The sequence below is a fragment of the Dunckerocampus dactyliophorus genome, chromosome 2, assembly GCF_027744805.1.
Source record: "Dunckerocampus dactyliophorus isolate RoL2022-P2 chromosome 2, RoL_Ddac_1.1, whole genome shotgun sequence".
Lineage (NCBI taxonomy): Eukaryota > Metazoa > Chordata > Actinopteri > Syngnathiformes > Syngnathidae > Dunckerocampus > Dunckerocampus dactyliophorus.
This window is the reverse complement of record NC_072820.1, coordinates 50,306,904-50,328,321: the sequence shown is the minus strand read 5'-3', so window position 1 is coordinate 50,328,321 and position 21,418 is coordinate 50,306,904. Positions and strand designations below refer to the sequence as shown.

The window sequence follows — 21,418 nt, the reverse complement described above, 5'->3', positions numbered from 1 at the left end:
AAACGTCTCACTGCCCTGTGTTTATCAGGACAGGTCAATATGTTCGTTTCCGTAATTATCTCCACATACTTTTGGATTTAAGTATTCTCGTTTGTTCATTGTTTATTATTGTTGAGTTATATTAATACAAATATAAGGACACCGGAAGGAATGTGAGTTTCTTAGTTCAGCATCCAAGCATTAAACAGCACTCAACACCCCGTTTTAGACAGGCCAATCCATATATTAGACCACACCAACGACCTGATTGAGGCTGGCTTTGACTGAGATCCAAGTCAGGTAATAGGCGGCACCAGGAACGAATGGGCGTTATAGTTTCATCGGAAAGGACACCAAAGTTGATTAGCAAAAAGTACATCTTTGTGGATTCTGATAAACCGCCACCGTAGGGCACTGATGAAACCGGTTTTAAAAAATACATTACAAATGCAATATACAGTATGATTGAAACTACTAACTACTACTACTACTACTACTAACCAGCTACGCCTTTTAACACAACAACAAACACAAGTTACAGATAAAACTTTATTTGGAATAAGCTGCACCTGTTCATTTTTACAGCTCTTTACAGCTAAGAGATTGATTTTAAAAATATTTTGGAACGTTGCTATAATTAAATCAAGTGCCAATGAATACATGTAGAGTAGGGGGGCGGGCATTATGGAATCTGTAAAAGGTCAATGGAATGTTTGAGGTGTGCAAAGATGACAAACGTTAAAAAATTTACACAACGTTTAAAAGGCGACTGTGCAAAAGTTTCAAGACACTGAGCAAAACAATGTGATGGTTGAAAGCGCTGCGATGCTAACAATGCATGGCTGTCTGCACACTGAAGGCTTCAATGCGTCCCCGAACGCATGCGGCGGCTATGAAAAACACGAGAACATCCTGACAGTTAGAAAATGCGGTGTAAAAATACAGCGTAAGTGAGGAGTAAAAGTACAGTACATAAAATGTGGCGTAAAAAGAATAAATTAATGTACAGTACACTAAGGAGCCCTCTTTAATGGGAGGATGGTGCCCTCCGTACTCCCGAGTTATGTGAGGAATCAAAGAGTCGCTGAGCTCACGGCGTGCTGCCGGAGCCGAGGCGGTCCTTTTCGGCGGAAATGGAGCGGACCAGCTCCTCCACCCAGCGCACCTCCGAGGCCACCTGCTCGGCCAGTGACTCATAGCGGCTCTCCAGGCGTCCGAACTTGCGCTTGAGGATGTTGGCGGACTGCGTGGCCAGCCGGGCGTCCTCCTGGCTCTTCTTGCGCTGGGCCTGCGTGCGCTGCAGCTCCTGGCGGATGCCGCTCAGGTCGCCGGAGATGCTCTGGCTCTCCTCCTTGTACCAGGACTCCTTCTCCTCGTAGATGGAGAGCAGGGCGGCCACATCTTCGCGGCACGAGCGCTGGTTGCGCTCCAGGTCCTTCAGGCCCTCCTCAGCCGAAGCGATCTCCTCCAGGACTTGGGAGAAGCGCTCAAAGTTGACGTAGGTGTTGTTGGGCGGCATGCTGGAGTGGGACTTGATGGTGTACTCCTTCAGGCGGGTGGTCTTCAGCCGCCGCCGCTCGGGCTTGTGGTCTCGCTCCTCTGGGCGCACGTTGCGTCTCTTGATGACCTGGACGGCAGAAGACAAGGATGGCGATTCAAAGTTTGTCAACACAAAAACTAAGATTATTCTTGTAATTATTTTAATGTCTTGGTTGTTCTTTTTTTCAAATGGAAACAACAATCCAATTCCTCCAGGAAGTCTGAGCTTCTCCACTGAGACTGCGGCCCCCGCGACTTGGAAGCGGAAGAAAATGGATGGATGGAAACTTATTATTATTATTATTATTCTCATTAAAATATACGTGACTAATTTACGATAATATCATTATTCATCAATTCCATTAGAAAAACATTTGTATAAAATGCATAGTGGATATTGGTGGTGGTTGTTTTTCGAGAAAATGGGAATAAAAATGTTTGCTGTTATTTTACATAAAAAACAATACATTGTGAATTCAAAAAAAGTACATAGTAAATATATGCAGTAAATACATAATATAATATTAAATAGAATATGATAAATGCCTGTTTTCCCAAATGCATAAAAAAAAAGTTATTATTTTTTTTTAATAGGACACAAAGGAAAGATTTTTGCAGTTGGTCAGATTAAATATAACGCTACAATAGAATACAATCATTTCCTTATCTGCAGAAAAAAATGATAAATTCCTCATCATTATTATTATAAAAACACATTTTTTATGATAGGAAAAGGTAATTGTAGTATAATAGAGTACAATAATGTCATCATCTTGTTATTCATCTGTGGAAATGATTAAAAAAAGATGCCATTTTTGTCAAAATGTATCCATTAAAAAGGAAAGAATCTCCCAAATAAACACCTTACACCGAATGGTAAGACAGTGTTCCCTTGCTCCATCGCGGTTCACCTTTCGCTGTTTTGTTGATTTTTTTCGTGCAATTTTAGTGCTTTTTTATTTTTATTTTTTTATACAGGGTATGGCTGTTAGAGGCCGCGCTGGCCCTTTAGGAAGAACTGCATTGTGGGAAGTTTAGTGTTGCAGTTCTGTGCTCTAGCACAAGGAGGCGGTGTCTCTCTATTTTCTCTCTTCTGTCTGCACCACCCATTGGCTTCTGCATCCTGATTGGCTGGAGATTATTGTTAGTCAATCTCCTGTTGTGGTCATGGCTACCAAGCTAGCTAACTGCGTGAGCTGCTTGCTAACCACCAATACTGTAAACAAGAGTAGAAACAGAAGAAGCTAACCGTGTGAGGAAAACACCACGACAGGAGCAATATGTTTTAAAAGGGACACAAAAATGCTCCAGCCGAACGGCGCCATGGCGAGGCACGGTCAGATGAGTGAAATACATGTGAGTCACTTAATTTCTTGTGTCCAACCTAGTAAGTAGGGCATTAAAATTCAAGAAAAGGTTTGGGCTTTGAGAGTGGTAAACAAGAGAGAAATGTTAATGCCTAAAATAAAATCATAATAATGAATAAATGGCACATATGAGTGTTGGTAGGACTTCTTATGAAGTTGCGATGGTGTGAGCAGGTTGTGGTATTAGAATTTGGGCACGGAGCCAGATAGACAGCAGCACATACAAAGCGTAGGAGAGAAAGAAGTACCTTTATCCACGAATGCTGCAGACTGTCGTCAATGCTCATTCTCTTCCTGCAACGGACAATCGGTCAGAAGAAGGCTGCACACAAAAGTGCTCTTCATGGTCCGTATTCAAACTCCTACTTGGGATCTTTGACCAGCAGGCGTCGTATGAAGTCCTTGGCCAGCTCGCTGGTGTTGCTGAAGTACTCCTCGTCAAAGTCGTAGTTGACGGCCGAGATGTTGGTGAGGGTCTCCTGCTTGGTGTCACCCAGGAACGGCGAGGCGCCGCTCAACCTGAAGCAAAGACAGCGTAGCGTGGCTTTAGACGAGGACTGGGCCAATGTTTGTCGCCATCCACAACATGACTTACAGGATGTACGTGATGACGCCGATGCTCCTGCAGAGAAGATAGCAAACATTAAAACAGGGAAGCGGTGCTTGAATCCCTCACAGAGTCCTAGGGAAGGTTTACATCTTACCACATGTCGGCCTCCAGGCCCAGCGGCTCGTAGTTGACTATTTCTGGAGCTGCAAAGCACGCAGCGCGTCAACCACATGTGGAGATGTCAACTACAACCACATCTCATCTAGGCTGCCAACAAGATGACACGAGGCCTCACCTACGAACTCCGGCGTTCCAAAAATGTTCTTGAACTCGTTCCCTGCTTTAATCTGATGGGCAATCCCGAAATCAATCAGCTTTATCCTGGGATTGGGAACGTTCTTGTCCAGCAGCATGATATTCTCCGGCTGGAACACAAACAGCATAGCATAGCATAGCATAGCATAGCATGAAAGCACAAAGACCACACATAAAATGGAATCAGCTTTCACCACATGTATATTGCACAACATAGCAGAAACACAACCAATGTTATAATAGCGCTAAGGACAAAAGTGCTGAGTCAGCATTCATAGCGCTGACGAGTTGATTGTTAAACAACAGCACGACACGTCCAACACGCGTGACTCGCACCCACAGCAGAGTAGCGCAGCCCACGTTTTACAGCGCATGCAGAGCTACGTAAAGCCGCTGGATGATGACCACTTAACAACACATCAAATGCAGCTATTTTGCAGCTATTTTGTCACGTACATTAATATTAATAAAACACAAATGATTTGAAAAAGTATTCTAAAAATGCATCAGAGTTTGTTTTTTTTATTTTATTTTTTATTTATTTATTAATTAATTTATTAATTTATTTATAAAATTCTGTTTAAAAAACAAACTAAAAATTTAAATAAAATTAAATTAAAATAACTTGCTTTTACTTACTCTGGTGTTTTAAAGCTCAGTTTCAAAGATAAACTGAAAATAAAATAAAATAAAATAGTGTTTTAAAAATTCTGTTTCAAAACAAACTGAAAATTTAAATAAAATTAAAATTAACTTGCTTTTACTTACTCTTTGTCGTTTTAAAGTTCAGTTTCAAAGACAAACCCTAACACTAACACCCTCCCTGACCATAAAATAAAAATAAAAATAAAAATAAAAATAAACTTGCTTTTTCTCACTCTTTGGCGTTGAAAAGTTCAGTTTCAAAGACAAACTGAAAATAAAAATAAAATAAAATAAAAAGTTCCATTGAAATGAACTTGCTTTTTCTTCCTCTTTGGTGTTTTAAAGTCAACCTGAAATAAAAATCTAAAGATAAGAAAAGCATCTGAGGTTTTGTAAATGTTGCATGTGGTTTGTCAGATCACCTTTGGTGTTTTCAAGTCCTTCTGGCAAACTGCGACTAACTACAAGTAGAAGAGACGGCCACTTCATGAGGTGAAGATGTCCACTACTTGGAATGTTGACCGCATCTGACGTAGCTTGTTAAGTATTGATGTCATTCCATTGTAGCTTCAAAACAAATGAGAGTAAAAGCTATTGAAATGTAAAAATGAACCTTGAGGTCAAAGTGAGCAATGCGCTTGGAGTGGAGGTAGTGCACGCCGTCCAGGATCTGCTTGAGGAACTGCGTGGCCTCCTCCTCGGTCAGCGACTCTTTCTCGGCCAGGAAGTCAAAGAGCTCGCCGCCGGACACCAGCTCCAGGATGAGGATGACGTCTGTCTTGTTTTCAAAGACATCATGCAGCGTGATGATGTTGCTGTGCTGGATCTCGCGCAGGATGTTGACCTCACGCTCGATCTCCTCGCGGCTCACGCCCCGCCGGCTGGACGACAGGCGGCGCTTCTTGATGAGCTTGGCGGCGTACTCCACGCCCGATCTTTTCTCCTTGCACTTCCGCACGATGGCAAACTGCCCGCTAGGGAGAAGATGCGAGCAGACCCAAAGGAAGGGTCCCAAAAGTGGTAAGTGGGATTAGAACAGTAGAATGCATCAATGTCCTGGCTGCTCAGTACAATATGCATCAGGTGGACATCGAGAGAAGATCAGAATGTAGATGGCAGAAGCTAGTTGATGCCGCCAGCCGTGACGAGCGAGCTCTCGCTGTTCATTCTCATTTCCGGAAGCTACGCCATCGGGTACTATCACTCGGGTAAACAAACATGGCGGTGTACGGGACAGAGGATGTTGACAGTCATTATAGCCTAGATTTAGTCAATAGTTTCCGAGGAGGAAGAAACATTTGGAAATGAAACTAACAGAACATTGACTTAAGACATGGAGATGAGGATTGGTCGCCTCCAAAACACAGAATGGTAGGTGATGGAGGTGCTTATCCTAATTATTCTTTTCAATCAGCTTCCTAATGAGAGTAAAAGAAGTCTTTTTATTGTGTACGGCTCCCCCCACCGTCAACTTATGGCTGTGAAAAGGCGTTTATGTAACATGTATGATGCTTTGCAGCCTTGTCGCTATCATGGAATGGTGTTTAGCAAACATTACGTAAACAAGACACGACTTAGGCTACGTTCACACTGCAGAGTATGACGCACAATTCCGATTCTTTTATGTGGCCGTTCACGTTACCAAACAAATGCGACTCGTTAATGTGAGCGCACGGCGTCGGGGAAGTGGCGTGCACGCGTGAGAGCACAGCGTCACTCGCATTTCCCGCATGTTTACGGAAGTAAAGATTGCGGCAATGTGCGCTCTAGCGATGTGTGATACCACCGATTTCATTTCCGATCCGATACTGGGTAAAGATTTCGGCTGGTATCAGCGATACCCATACCATACTACTGTATGTGCAAAGTCACCTAATGCGTCTGGTACATTTTAAAACATAGTGTAGAGTATTTCAAATCATAGCTGAACATCCAGCAGCAACACAATATTTTGGCATGACTACTATTATGCTGTGTCATTAAGTAAAGAGTTTGGCTTCTCAAAACAATGTGTTCAAAAGAGTGACACATTTGCATCACAAAAATGCCCCTCCCAAAAACAAAAAAAACAAAAAAAAAAAAATCAGACCTCACCAAATGCTCTGCGTTATATTTGTCTCCCTGCGCACCGTCGCCTCTCCGTTCTTGTGTATGTGATGAAGACGCTCGCATCTTCTTCCACTGTGGAACACACACGTAAACAAGATGTGCCGCAGGCCTCCGTTGTGGAAGAAGAGCGGCATTACCGTGAGCATCTTCATCACATACACATGAATGACCAGTTGCTGTACTACACTGCTGATGGGGATGTCATATAACTTCATGTTAAACAATCCCAACTATCCCTTTAAGAGGTTCTACTACGCTTTTTTTAAATGTATGACATTTTGTTGCACTGTAGCGTCAAGTGTATGGCGCTCTTTTTCTTGGCTTATGTTGGAAACCAAAGGCGAACGAAGATCCAGAGGAACATACCTGCCCAGCTCCTCTCCCATCTCATAGTAGAGCTCAACATCCTCCTGCCTGAAGCCGGCCATGACCTGCTGCTGCACCTCCTGAGTGTCTGACACTGCAAAGACAACACATCCTCAGCTGAAAACGTCAATAGAATGTCCTCCACATCTCAGTTCCATGGCAAAACAATCCTCCGTGCCGGCAAGCACCTTCTTCCCTCCTTATTTGGCCAACACGTTCAAGGGTGATGTCAGCGTCTCTGCATACCAGTCCTACTGACATCATCCTTGCCTGCTTTGCATAGACCAGGACTGTGGACCTCGCTCGTTTTATACTTTTACTATACTTTATCAAATGATAGTAATAAAAAAACAGCATAATAATTACAAGATATGAACGCTGCTGTGTTGACTTTGAGACAGGAGTAAATAAAAAGACAATAACAATACATTATTATATTATGACCGATTATTTATATGTTATTTTAGAGCAAACGTTGTAATGTTCGTCAAACAAACATTTTTTGGTGGCAAGGATGAAGCAACTACATGCTGGTCCGGGAACGTAGTTAGCTTAGCTGGCAAACTAGCTAACAAGCTGTTGAAACACCGATTCTTCTCGCCATCGTAAAACAAACAATATGTCCTCTGAACGAGCTGTCATAAATATAAAAATATATTTATCGTAAAGTACTAGATAATTACAGCAGGGTACTTACATTAATGTAAGCTACGAGGGCCGCATTCCGCTTCAAAGTAACTGACCGTGGAATCCATCAATACTGTCGCGCTAACCGCTGCGACTCATAAAGCCTTCCTTACAGGTTTTCAAAATAACTCTTATCAACGTGTTGAAATTGCTGAGCTCCGTGGTGTGATTTTCGCCAAATCATGACACAAATCCTTCATTTAAGTAATTCCAAATGGAATGCATTGGGGTGTTGCTGTTCAACCTTTAAAGAGCTGTGACGTCGCCTGTGTAGAAGACGTGTCTTATTCTGAAAGCATGATTCACATAACTTCCGGTGTTGCCGTGAACCCACTGATGCAGGTAAATATCTGCCAGAAGGGAGAACATATGGCATGACGTCATCAAGAGTTAACTTGCCCGCGCTATAAGGGGCTTTATGGTTGCTCACAAAATACTATGGAATATTGTAACGTATAGTATTTTTCTAGTGTAGGCTGACAGGAACAGTTTGTGGGCGAGTACAGCTGAACAAGTGTTTGTCATCATCAGCCAGACGATGACGACATTACACATGTCAGGGAGCTTTTTTATCTTCAATGATTACCTAATGGATAAAGTATGTATGCGCATAACATGTGACTTTCCGTATAATAAATCCACTGGGCACTCTCAGTTTATAGTAAACTACACACTTCCATCCACAAAAGGGAGAGATAAAATAAAGTTCCCTGACCGGGAATCGAACCCGGGCCGCGGCGGTGAGAGCGCCGAATCCTAACCACTAGACCACCAGGGACCTATCAAATAAGAGACTATTTTTTAATATCTCTAACGTTACACACACACACACACACACGGACCTATCAAATAAGAGACTATTTTTTAATATCTCTAACGTTACACATACACACACACACACACACGCGTACTCGTTTTTGCAGCCAGTTCCAGTACTATATGGTACAGAGCCGATTCATTTGGCTCGGCTCTGTAAAAAGAGTCGACTCTTTCGTTTCCCAAGTGGCTCCTCTGATTGTTTTGTTGACTTAAATTAAATTACCAAATTATGTGTATTGTGTAACATTCATTACTAATCTAAAAATGTCAAATGTTTATTATTTAAATTGATTTATTTAAACCCAGGCACAAATATAATATAATGTTTTATAATAAAATACAAAAATAAAGACCCGTCTCAACAGACAAATTGGGTCAAATCTCTTCATTCTAATATCTCACGAACGAATCGGCCCTAAGGGCACTACAGTGTGTTTAACCCCGCCCCTCCCTTTGCTCGGTGTAGACACTGGATGCCGCCACACATATTGGCCAATGAGATTCGCCTTTAACAGAAAAAAACCCTAATCGGCTCCCAATTGGCTCCCACCGATGCGAACCGGCTCTTGGATCCGATTCGTTCGCGACCGCCACATCACTGTTAAACTCGCGCACGCGTTTCTAGGGGGGGTATGCTGTTTAGGGGGTGCACGGCGAAAGTGGCTCAACAAACCCAGGCTTTGTGCTCAAGCTGCAACTCAACAAAATATCCGCAATCGGGCTTAATTTGTCCCGTGACGGTGGTTATCAACTTACTTTGTCAAGTCCGGTTTTCGGCTGGGCGTGTGACGTCATTTTATGCTACTTCCGCTGAAAAATTAAGCGATCCCAGCCAGTGTTTTTGCAAAAATTTAGTATGTAATCATTATGGAGCGTTATGAGGAATTCCCAAAAGATGATGACTGCTAAAAGCAACACTGCCGCCGCCAGTACAGGGAGGGAGGACCGCTGGCGTGCCAGCATGCAGCGTGTGAATGCGCAAGTTAACGCTGATTATTACACTAACTAAACCCTACTAGTCTTTTCATTTATCAACGCTCAGCAGTGCGCAACTTTGACATATTAACACTTATCCGTTTAAAAAATGAATACATTGGAGTACCAACTTTCGTTTTTGATGATGTACAGTAAGTTCCTTCATTATTTGAATCTGCTGTAACTCGATGTCACCACTAGATGACAGTGTTTTGCGTGTTACGTGTTTTGTGGCGACTTTTTACATTTTTTTCCTTTTAATACTAAAACAAGTCTTTTAATGTAGTTTATTGATGCCTCAGAGTGTTTATTCCTCCAGCAAATATTGTAATATAAGAATAATATCATCAGGGAATGCTCTTTTTTATTTTTCCATGACCCCTCGGGAACCTCGTAGGTTCTAAATAAACGGTGACCCCATCTCCTAATTAAAGAGTAAAACAGTAGCACTTTCATTGCTGATTTTAAGATGAAAGCCTGGACATAACCTGGTCCCGGCCAGGCAAGAGCTTAGCCTAAGTTACCATGGCGATATAGCTGCTTTAAAAGAGAGCTACTGTCACCGAACAGGCAAGTGCGGTTTTCCACTCAACACAGGTTGCTAACCCACTAAGCTAGCCGCTGTTCGCTGACGGTAGCTCTCTTTTAAAGCAGCTGTATCGCCTTTAGCAGCTGTAATCTTTTTCGGAACTCCTCACAACACTCCATGATAATTACTTGCTCATCCTGTATAAAGTACACCGGCTGGGATCGCTTCACCTTTCAGCGGAAGTAGAATTATACGATTTAGGTTGTGTTTTGTTGCATCTTGAGCACAAAGCGTGGGTTGGTTGAGCCACTTTCGTCTCTCTCCAAACCAGCAAGGCAATCTTGATGTGTCAGTGGTAGCGAACGAATCGGCTCTACAAGAGCCGTCTCTTTTAAATGAACGACAGGAGCCGGTCCGCGACCTTGGGAGCCGATTAGCTTTTTTCCTCGTCTTTTTTCTGTTAAAGGTGAACGTCATTGGTCAAGATGTGTGGCGGCGTCTCCGTGTCCACACTGAGCAGGGGGAGGGGCGGGGTTAAACACACTGTGGTGCTCTTTGAGCCTATTTGTTCGTGAGATTTGACCTAATTTGTCTATTGAGATGAGTCTTTGTTTTTGTATTTTCTAATAATTCATTTTAATTCATAGATATTGGTATAGATATTGGTACAGATATTATTGGTATAGATACTGGTATAGATATTGGTATAGATATTGGTATAGATACTGGTATAGATACAGTCAAACTTGTCTATAGCGGCCACTAGAGGGAGTCTGCAAAAGTGGCCGCTATAGACAGGTGGCCTCTATAGACAGGTTGGCATCCAGTTTGAATGTTGACCAGTAGAGGAAAAAAAAGGAAAAAAGGGAAAATAATAATAATAATGTTGACCAGTAGAGGGCACTGCGGACTGTGGATAAAAGTTGTACAGCACTACTAGGCTTGTTATTATCATGGTTCATGGTTCATGGTTTTAATCCATCCTGAACATGCATATGAGTCAAACAGTAGCACATCACATAGTACAATTCACAATTTTGCATGTCCAAAAAGGAGTAGGAAGAAGCAAAGCTTATTTAATCCTACCCCTCATCAGTTTCACATCAGTTGCAATACATTTATTCACCTCTTGTTCTTCCAAGTGTACTTTATAGGTCTACATGACAATGTAGTGCAATCATAGCCAAGGTTTTTACTTACTAAAAGGAAGCTAGAGGCTTAATAATAACTGATAACTGACAAAATACTTCAATTAAGTACAACCCAACTCAGTTTTGCTCCCGCTGCCGCATGCATGCTAGCATATGTTTTTTTTTATTGTAGCGTCGCTGGGAGCACGTCCTGTTCCCAGCCTACTTTGCGGTAATGTTTTGGTGCAAATGCTCTTAAAGTTACATGTTTGACCAGGAAATAGCAAGCTCAAAAGAAGCTGGCTTTTTTATGTGGAACAACTGACAGTTTGTGTGGATGTTGTGAATGATTGTGACTGAGCTAGGACTCAGTAATTAAAGTCTACACACGACGGCTTCATTGATTGAAAAACTAAACTTTTTCGTGCATGAAGCTTCTACTTGAGTTGGTAATTTGGCCGCTATATGCGGTCAGATATTGACCAAGGGAGACAAAATGGGTGGCCGCTGGCCGCGTTGGACAGGTGACTGCTATACACAGGGTCTATAACATGTACATTTGCTGCGGGGGATTTTTCAGTGGCTGCTATATATATATATATATATATATATATATATATATATATATATATACTGTATATATATATATATATATATATATATGTATATATATATATATATATATATATATATATATGGTTTTTAAGGGACGAAGGTTGCATTACTTGAAGGAATGGGAGAATCTCCCCGCTTTTTAATGTCAAATATAGATGTTCTGTTAGCCTCTTCATCTGCTTTGTACACTATGTACGCTGTGCCAATGTAGTCGAGTTGTGAGTGGTAAGATGGCGTCTCTGTGGCTTCAGCGGCTTGCACGGCGGCGTGCGACGTATGAGCTATCCAGATATATAATACAGATCAGTGAGATTACACATGCCTGTGTCAGGCCGACCCCGGATGTAGACGCGTTCTGCACATGCGTACAATCCAGTTGAACCGATTGCGTTCTGGGTACATATTGCGCAGTGACAAGTAGAAATTAAAGTTTTTAATACGTGCCAAGAAACACTTCCGGGTGGCGTCATGAATGGGCGTCTCTTTAGGGCAGCTGGTGTTTGTGTGTTCGCTTGAGCTGCGAGGTTTTGGTGGTTGCGGGGAAACAAGGAGGCCGGCTTCAAGATGACGGTCCCCGGCTTCGCAGCTTTGATCTGGGCCGTTCTGGTCATCCACAAGGTAGGAGCCACACTCACACAAACTATTTGACCGACAAGTGCCTCCCTGGTGGGATTTCTTGTCGATGACGATAAACGGTTGTTTATTTTTTTACGGTGGTGGAAAAAAAACACTGGCGTCTAGCAGTAGGTCAAAGTTCACGTCAGTAAACGACTCATTACCATCGTAAGCATGCTGTTGGTGCTATTATAACTAGGTGTAAATGCTAACACATCAGCATTGAACAGTGGTGAGCGTAGCTTTGCTTTCGCTAGCTAGACGGCTAGCTAGGTCGTAGCATCCTAGCGAAGAGGAGCTGCTGCGGCGATTCGAGGTTGATCATTTACAATGATGTCGAACCTACAAGGGCATTTTTTTAAACTTATGTTTAGTAAAACGTCTATTAACGGCGTTTTTGTGGGGTCCAGGTGTGTCATTGCTACCTTTTGTCCACAAGTGCCATGCAAACAGTGTAAGATTGGTACAGACCCGACGTCTGTTTACAATTGTGCCTTACCGCTACCCGGAAGGACCTTATTTAGGCCCACTGGACGGTCATAATACTAGAAACAAACAATAACAACAGTGAGGAGTCAGACCTGAGCATTATCATTACTGTTATGTTCAAGCACGTCCAAACTACAACTGTGTGCTAAGACGACATACACAGGTATGTCACAGTAGTCCTTGCTTGACTACTCAGCCCTCAGTCTTCTGAAATTACGATTCTTTGTCAATGGTTGTTTGTCTATATGTGCCCTGCGATTGGCTGGCGACCAGTCCAGGGTGTACCCCGCCTGTCGCCTGAAGTCAGCTGGGATAGGCTCCAGCAGAGAACGTACGGTACATGCATGACATGTCTCAAACAGCAATTCCTTTACTGTATAACCCAGTGAAAGAAAACATGTTTAAGGACATCAAAAATCATTATTTTACTCGCCACCACAGATATGTGGTCCAGCTCAAATATGTGGAGTTTTTTTTTGTTTAATCTTTAACAGACAGCGTCTATTTTTTGGTTATGATTTTTATTTAAGAGACAGTCTATTTTCAGAGTTATTTTTGTCTTTTTTGTTATGTTTAATTAAATTAAATGAATTGACATTACAATTACAATGTTAAATGCTCTTGAGAAATTCAAGTTTATTGCTTTTGATACAACGTATTCTCATTATTATGCTGTATAAATCGTGAAAAAATGTTGTCAATAATATCGACGAGAATTTGTAAGACTTATCGACCAGCAAAATGAGTTAGTATAATAACCAGTGTTAACTTTTACTTGACACGCTCAGCATTATTCTGCCAGCGGTCTTCCCACGGAGATAGTGTTGCTTTCAGCAGTGATGATCTTTTTCAACACATAACCACTTGTTCATCTTGTGTAAAATGCACTGGCTCATATCGCTTCGTTTTTGCGCAGAAGTAGAATAACATGACGCCAAACGCCCCCTTTTATATGAACGCGCACTGAGCACAAAGCCAAGAACCGGACTTGACGAAGTAAGTTGGTTGGTTGGTTGGTTGGTTGGTTGGTTTAATTTATTTTGAACATGCATATGTCCGAAAAGGAGTAGGAAGAAGCAGAGCTTATTTAATCCTACCCCCTCTTCGTAGCACATCAATTGCTAATACATGTGTGTACATACAAACACGGACATACATATATATACACCTACATCTGCACCTACACAAGTACGCACATTTTTACATATACAGTATACAGGTACACAAATGATAAAATTTTTTTTTTTTTTTTTTTTTCCCTTTCTCCATTTTGTCCTCCTCCTTTCCTTTTCCCTTTCTATTTATCCTGTCCTTTCTCTCCTGTTGATATCCACATCGTCTTTAGTGTTGCACTGCTAGTGACGCTGGGTTTGTATACAAGAGTTCCTTTTATTAATTATGTCGAGGTTATTGCTGTGGAATGTAGTCCTTCTCTGTCTTGTAGGGTGTTTCCTCATAGTCATATGATCTTTAATATGCATCCACATCACTGATATCTTGGACAACGAGCACTCTTGCAACTCCTGGACTTCCTTTTAGTTTGATATAGATTTTCCCGTTAGTGCTCCAAGTGTTTTGAATCTTTCCTTGCTTCCTCAGGTCTCGTGCTTTCCTGGCGATGTCGGAATTGCGTTTTGTGAGATGCTCATTCATGTAGACGTTGGTGCCTCTTAGCTTCTTTCTCTGTTTCAGCAGTGCAGTTTTGGATTCCCTGTTGGTGAACTTAATGATGACAGGTGTGGTGGTGTTTCTGCCGTGGAGTGGGACGCAAGTGTCTGTACTGTTGACATCGACATCCACCTCCTTCGAGTGCAGGAAGTTAGCAATCTGCTGCTTTATTGAAGGAACATCTCTTGACTTGGGTGGGATTTGGAGCCCTGTGAGGACCACATCATTCATTCGTGCCATCTGATCCATCTCGTCAATGTAGTTTTTAATTTGCTCCTTGATATTCTCCTTTGCTTCTTTCTCTTCCTCAAGGGTGGTGCGAAAGTCAGCGTTATCCTTCAATAGTGCCTTGATGTCATCCTGTAGAATGTTGATATCATTGCATAGTGCTGTATTTTCTTCCCTGGGGTCTTTAGCGTCCTTAAGATCGGTACATGAGGTGGCTTCCATATGGTTTATAGCCTCCTTGAGAACAGTGCGCAAGGCAGCGTTATCTTCCAATAAAGCCCTGATATCATCCTGCAGAACCCTAACATCCTTGCAAAATGCTGTATTTTCTTTACGGTTTATCGCTTCCAGAAGAGCAGAGCGCCAGGCAGCATTGTCATTCAGCAGTACCTTAATGTCGTCCTGCCAAGCCTTGATATCTACCAAAGGGTATTTAACCTCCTTAAGAGCAGCGCTCAGGTCTGCAGTTTCATCTTGCAACTTCTTGACCTCTTTTCTTAGTTTTTTGATAGACTTGTTCTGTACTCTATTTTCTGCCATAATGTTTGTGATACCATTCCTTATAATTGCATTTGAAGCTGAATGTTTCGCTGCCATTGAATGCAGTTTCTCAATTGCTTGCATTATTCGTGGTAGAGTGATCTCTCTACCCTCGAGGAACTCCTTGGTAGCCTTCTTAAACTCCAGGTATCCTGGAAAAAGGGCTTCTATTTTTATGTCCGCGTCAGGGCCTGAATCATTTTCCTCTTCGAGTTCAGAGCCAGTATCATTTTCCTTTGTGTTTGACATTGTTGCTAAGCAACCTCTTTGAACTTCAGCAGTTCGCTAACTAGCTAGACTTGCTAGCAGGTATCTATACTTGTATCTGTACCTCTCGACTATCCAAGTTAAAGGAATTCAGATGGGGGATTCAGCCATCAGCGCTGATCCTGTGCTCATGAAGTGTTGTCAGGAAGCACCAAAATAGTTAAAATTTCCAGTATCATCAACAGAGCTCCTGCCATACACGTCCTTCCCCGTCAAGGAAAAAAAAAAAAAAAAAAAAAAGTTGATACCACCATCGCAGTAGCGTTGAACTTTGCTTGGGGGAATGTATGTTTTATTGAGCACAAAGCCGGGTTTGTTGATCTACTTTTGCAGTATAGGTCCCCTGGTCCTTCTACGTATGGCGTGTAATGAAGCTGTATTTATTGTCCATGTACGCAGGTGTCCGCAGAGTACGGCATGGCCCACTTCAGTGACACGGGCGAAAGGAAAGGGAAGGACTACTGCATCTTCTTCAACTCACAGTGGGCACGTCTACCCCAGCACCTCAACAAGGCGGTAAGCGGGACGACAGGGCGACTCTTGATCACGAATGAGAGGCTTGAGGAGCATCTGCTATTAAAAGGATCAACTGGATTTCATACTGATCCAGCTCACGCGGCCAATGGGGGGGTTCATTGTGTGAAGGCGGACAGAGTCTGAGACCTTGCATTGTGGCAGTTGGTTTACTCAACTGCAGGGGGCACCAGGCAGCATTCCTGTGTTTAATTGCTGTTTGCAATCCCCCATTCTTTTAATGCACTGTTATATACAAAGCAGGTTTTACTCCGTTCCCTATAAAGGCTCAAGATACTAAAACACGTGGCGGTATCAGTCAAAAGCCTCTTTCGCACACAGGTCTGACAAACTAGCCACGTCAGAACCCTAATGTTTATTAGCCTGTGTCTTTTACGCAAACTAAAACAATGGCAGGGCAGTGCTGGAACTTTTACACCAGACACATGAATACCAACATATTAATAACTCTGTTTAACCTTCTAACGTGAATATAACACAATAACTGTTTAACCTTCTAACGTGAATATAACACATTAATAACTGTTTAACCTTCTAACGTGAATATAACACATTAATAACTGTTTAACCTTCTAACGTGAATATAACACATTAATAACTGTGTTTAACCTTTTAACGTGAATATAACACATTAATAACTGTTTAACCTTCTAATGTGAATATAACACAATAACTGTTTAACCTTCTAATGTGAATATAACACATTAATAACTGTTTAACCTTCTAACGTGAATATAACACATTAATAACTGTGTTTAACCTTCTAACGTGAATATAACACATTAATAACTGTGTTTAACCTTTTAACGTGAATATAACACATTAATAACTGTTTAACCTTTTAATGTGAATATAACACATTAATAACTGTGTTTAACCTTTTAATGTGAATATAACACATTAATAACTGTTTAACCTTCTAATGTGAATATAACACATTAATAACTGTTTAACCTTCTAATGTGAATATAACACATTGTCAGGAGTGGCGGATGCCACAGCAAGGAAAAATAGGATCCCAACGCAAGACGAGGGCAACTTCTAAATACAAAAATAAAGTTTAATAACAAAAGGTGACTAAACAGGCAAAGTACAAACAAAGGAAAATCCACTACAGGTAAGAAACACAAAACACTGACAGCAGAAGGCTGTCAGGAAAAATCTAGAAGTAACAACGAAAAAACACTGAAGGCAAACCAACAGGAAAACACTAAGATTGTACAGAGCAGGTAAATGCAGGCAAAGGTAATGAGCCAGAGAGCAGGGCAAGGGTAGTGGAGCCGGACTGAGCGGGAGCAAGGAACAGGAGGTCAGGGAGTACAATCTGGCAAGGATCAGGTGCTGCTGCCTTGCTTAAGAGGAGTCCAGATTGCTGATTGCACGCAGGTGCGCTCCGGCGTCTCCGCCCACGCCGGCTGAGGTGCACTGTGGACAAATGGCAGACAGGCGGCAGCAGAGCGACAAGCAAAGCGTGACAGTATATCCCCCCCCCCCCCCTCATAAGATGCCTCCTGGCGGCTTACCTGGCTTATTAGGATGGAGATGGTGGAAGTCGCTTATGAGTAACGGGTCCAAGATAAGGGAGCGGGAGACCCAAGAACGCTCCTCAGGGCCGTAACCCTCACAGTCAACCAGGTACTGGAATCCTCTCCCCCTCCTTCGGGAGTCCAAGATGGCCTTCACCGTGTATGCTGGATGGCCATCAATCAGGCGCGGCGGAGGAGGCGCAGGTGACTGGAGGACACAGGCTTGAGGCAGGAGACATGGGAAAACCGGGTGTACCTTGAGTGCTGGTGGTAGTTTAAGTCTGACGGAGGAGGGACTGATGATGGAGTCAAATTTGGTATGGTCCCACAAATCTGGGTGCTAGCTTCCGGCTGGTTCCGGCCAGTGGTAAGTCCGTGGATGACAACCAGACTTCCTGACCGACCTGGTAGACAGGTGCCGGAATTCTGTGGCAGTCGGCCAGGCATCGATTGCGCTCCGCCGTGCGGTTCAGTGCGGCTACCGTCTCTCGCCATACTCTTCGGGCGCGGCGAAGGTGGATCTGGACCGATAGTACTGACACTTCGCCTCCTGAGACGGAAAAAGAGGAGGCTGGTATCTATTAGCGACCTTAAAAGGGTGACATACCTGTGGCCGAGCTGACAAGGGTGTTATGCGCGCACTCCACCCAGGGGAGGTGGATGGACCAGAATGACTGGTGTCGGTGGCAGACGCAGCGTAGGGCAGCCTCGAGGTCCTGGTTGGCCCGCTCTGTCTGGCCGTTCGTCTGGGGGTGATGACCGGATGATAGGCTCACCGATGCCCCAAGCATTTTGCAGAAGGACTTCCATACCTTGGAAGTGAATTGGGGTCCTCTGTCGGAAACAATATTGAGTGGAATGCTGTGGATGCGGAAGACATGTCTCACCAAGAGTCGAGCTGTGTCCAATGATGTAGGTAGTCCAGGTAATGCTATAAAATGTACCATCTTCGAAAACCGGTCAACAATGTTCAGAATGGTGGTGTTTCCTCTGGAAGGGGGTAGTCCAGTAACGAAGTCCATTGCTATATGTGACCAGGGACGGGTCGGGATGGGTAGAGGCTGTAACAATCCCGCCGGAGGTCGATTCGATGACTTATTTCTGGCGCAGACAGAGCAGGCCGCGACGAACTCCTTCACATCCGCCGCCATGGAGGGCCACCAAAACCTCCGCGCCAATGCCAACTGAGTTCGTCTGGTTCCTGGGTGACAGGTAACTGTAGATGCGTGACCCCACTGCAACACGTCTGATCTCAGTGTCTCTGGAACAAACAGTTTACCAGCCGGGCAACCCTCTGGTGACTCCTGCCCTTCCGTTGCCTCCGACACCTTCCTCTCCACCTCCCACCGAACAGCGCCCAACACCCGGGCTACAGGTATGATGGTTTCAGGTGCTGTTCCCTCCTCCGTGGAGCTGAAGACTCTGGACAAGGCGTCAGGTTTAATATTGCGTGAACCAGGTCTGTAGGTGATGGAGAAATTGAAGCGTGTTAGGAACAGTGACCAACGGGCTTGTCTGGCATTAAGTCTCTGGGCGGTTCTGATGTAGGATAAGTTCTTGTGGTCGGTGATAACTATAAAAGGATGAACTGCACCCTCCAGCCAATGCCGCGACTCCCTCAGCGCAAGAACGATGGCCAACAGCTCCCCGTTGCCTACATCGTAGTTCCCTTCAGCCTGTGTGAGGCAACGCGAGAAGAAGGCGCAGGGATGCAGTCTCTGGTCGACCGGGGACCGCTGGGACAGCACGGCTCCCACTCCCGTATCAGAAGCGTCAACCTCAACAGAAAATTGTAAATTAGGATCAGGATGTACCAGAACCGGAGCGGATGTAAACAAGGTTTTGTGTGTTAAAAGCAGAATTAGCCTCTGGGGTCCATACAAACGGAATCTTAGGGGATGTAAGCCTAGTCAGAGGTCCTGCTTTGCTGCTGAAATTACGTATGAATCGCCTGTAGAAGTTGGCGAACCCGAGAAAGCTCTGCAGGTGCTTCCTTGATTTCGGAGTAGGCCACTCGACCACCGCCTTGATCTTGGCGGGATCGGCACGCAGTTGACCCTTCTCCACAAGGTACCCCAGAAATGGCACCGAAGTGACATGAAAATCGCACTTCTCCGCTTTCACGTAGAGCCTATTCTCCATTAATCGCTGGAGAACTAGTCGGACATGAGTGGTGTGGTCATGAAGGTTCCTGGAAAAGATAAGTATGTCATCCAGATATACGAAGCAGAATTGATTTATGTCGCTGAGGTTGTCGTTAATGAGATTTTGGAACACCGCTGGGGCGTTCGTGAGACCAAAAGGCATCACCAGATATTCAAAATGCCCCAGCGGTGTGTTAAACGCGGTCTTCCACTCATCTCCATCCTTAATGCGCACAAGATGATAGGCGTTGCGGAGATCTAATCTAGAAAAAATGCGCGCAGAGTGTAAGGCGGCGAAGGCAGAATCCATAAGCGGCAAGGAGTAACTATTGCGGACAGTAATGCTACTGAGCCCTCGGTAATCGATACAGAGCCGTAGAGATTTATCCTTTTTGGCAACAAAGAAAAAACCCGCCCTAAGTGCGAGGAAGAAGATCGAATAAGACCGGCTGCTAGGGAGGAGGATATGTATTCCTTGAGGGCTTTTTGTTCAGGAGCTGAAATGTTATACAATTTGGCGCTAGGAAAGGTGGTGTTAGGGATTGACTCTATGGCACAGTCGTAACGTCGATGAGGGGGAAGTGTTTGAGCACGGTCCTTGCTGAACACTTGCTTTAAGTCATGGTACTCGCTAGGAATACCTGTAAGATCTATTACTTCCTCTGGAGATATGGAAGAGGGAACATTGGATCTAGCCGAACAGAGGCAATTAGTGTGGCAAAATGGACTCCAACTGGAGACGTGCAACTTGTTCCAATCTATGAGTGGGTTGTGAAGCTTAAGACAGGTTAACCCCAGAACTAGTAGCGCGGACTGGGAGGGCATGACGTAAAAACGGATGGTCTCGGAATGGTTACCGGAGAGATGTAGCCACTGATCTAAAAAAAAAAAAGACTGGATCGAGCTTCTATTGTTTTATTTTTGAAGCCAATGGAAATTTGCGGCGGCCATCTTGGTGAGACCACTTTGCTGTGAGACAACAGTATGGCAACGCACTGGTAAAACTTCGATTGATCGTATAGCCACCAAAATCAACTGCTAAAGGTTATAACTACTCAGATTTATACGCTTTTGTGTCATTTATCAAGCTAGTAAGATGTATTTTAGCTTCGAGACGGACGAAAAATTGGCTGTGTGGCAGCCTGCAAACATTGTTTACGTATGGAATTTAAAGTCTCTTTGTCTAATTATTTTCCTACGGTAAACCATTATTTTTTTTTCTCTCAGGATAAGGTTAAGGCAGGAAGAAAGCAGAAATTTTGTCACGTCTACCTTTGCGTGAATCATGTGTGGTATCAGAATTAATGTAACTTGGTAGTTGTGGTAGCTTTTAAAAAAGCTGTTTTTGGTACAAAAAGACATTAGATAAGTGCAAATACTCAAAGCCTACTGTAAAAAACTGCATAGAAATAATTTTATCATTGATTGCTAGGCTAGGCACCAAAAAAAGGCCTAGTTGTTACAGGAAGGTGTAACTAGAAAATTCTTGCAAAACCACCCATCAAAGTTCATACTTTAACTTTTGGTTACATTTCGAGAACTTTTCAAAGCAAAGCCGTTCAAGTAGTGGCACATATATCAGGTCAAAAAAAGGTGCCAAGTAAAAGTACTTACGAGTGGAAGGTTCTTGGGAAGTGCTTTTTAAGTTGTTTCCTCATCCTCGCTTCCTTCACTGGCACTCCTGATGTTTTTGATGATTTTTCACTAATTCTGCGTTCGTATACCAGCACAATCACAAAGCTGTGGCGCGTAAGGTGGTCTCACCAAGATGGCGGCGATCGA

General features: G+C 43.4%; 2 protein-coding genes and 1 non-coding gene across 4 annotated transcripts in view; 1 reads left to right on the top strand and 2 right to left on the bottom strand.

The window, feature by feature from the left end:
- Positions 1-44: 44 nt before the first annotated feature.
- dapk3 (death-associated protein kinase 3) lies at positions 45-7,756 on the bottom strand. Of its 2 annotated transcripts, XM_054769021.1 has the most exons (9): positions 7,568-7,756; positions 6,871-6,964; positions 5,009-5,369; positions 3,731-3,860; positions 3,590-3,638; positions 3,481-3,507; positions 3,252-3,404; positions 3,134-3,179; positions 48-1,606 (listed from the first exon to the last, which is right to left on the bottom strand). In XM_054769021.1, the coding sequence occupies exons 2-9, from the start codon at positions 6,930-6,932 to the stop codon at positions 1,070-1,072; spliced, it is 1,365 nt and encodes a 454-aa protein (XP_054624996.1). In that variant the 5' UTR covers positions 6,933-6,964; positions 7,568-7,756; the 3' UTR covers positions 48-1,069. The 2 variants fall into 2 exon arrangements, with proteins under 2 accessions (XP_054624997.1, XP_054624996.1); XM_054769022.1 differs by lacking the exon at positions 7,568-7,756 and having other exon boundaries at positions 45-1,606; positions 6,871-6,962.
- A 507-nt stretch (positions 7,757-8,263) lies between these two features.
- On the bottom strand, positions 8,264-8,335 carry trnae-cuc (transfer RNA glutamic acid (anticodon CUC)). The gene has a single exon. It is a non-coding gene; the product is annotated as a tRNA-Glu (tRNA).
- Positions 8,336-11,978: 3,643 nt separating this feature from the next.
- sppl2 (signal peptide peptidase-like 2) overlaps positions 11,979-21,418 on the top strand; it is a 20,007-nt gene continuing 10,567 nt past the window's right edge. The window contains exons 1-2 of the mRNA XM_054767017.1: positions 11,979-12,243; positions 15,832-15,948. Of these exons, the coding sequence (XP_054622992.1) occupies positions 12,190-12,243; positions 15,832-15,948 (171 nt within the window). The 5' untranslated portion in view covers positions 11,979-12,189. The remainder of the gene's footprint in view (positions 12,244-15,831; positions 15,949-21,418) is intronic.

Bases quoted from the DNA above. Each gene is read 5' to 3' on its own strand.
- dapk3 (XM_054769021.1), bottom strand. From the start codon at position 6,932: ATGGCCGGCTTCAGGCAGGAGGATGTTGAGCTCTACTATGAGATGGGA. The intron at 5,370-6,870 runs GTATGTTCCTCT...TCTTCTCCCTAG, and splicing joins ATGGGAGAGGAGCTGGGCAG to CGGGCAGTTTGCCATCGTGC. The intron at 3,639-3,730 runs GTGAGGCCTCGT...CGTGCTTTGCAG, and splicing joins TGGAACGCCGGAGTTCGTAG to CTCCAGAAATAGTCAACTAC.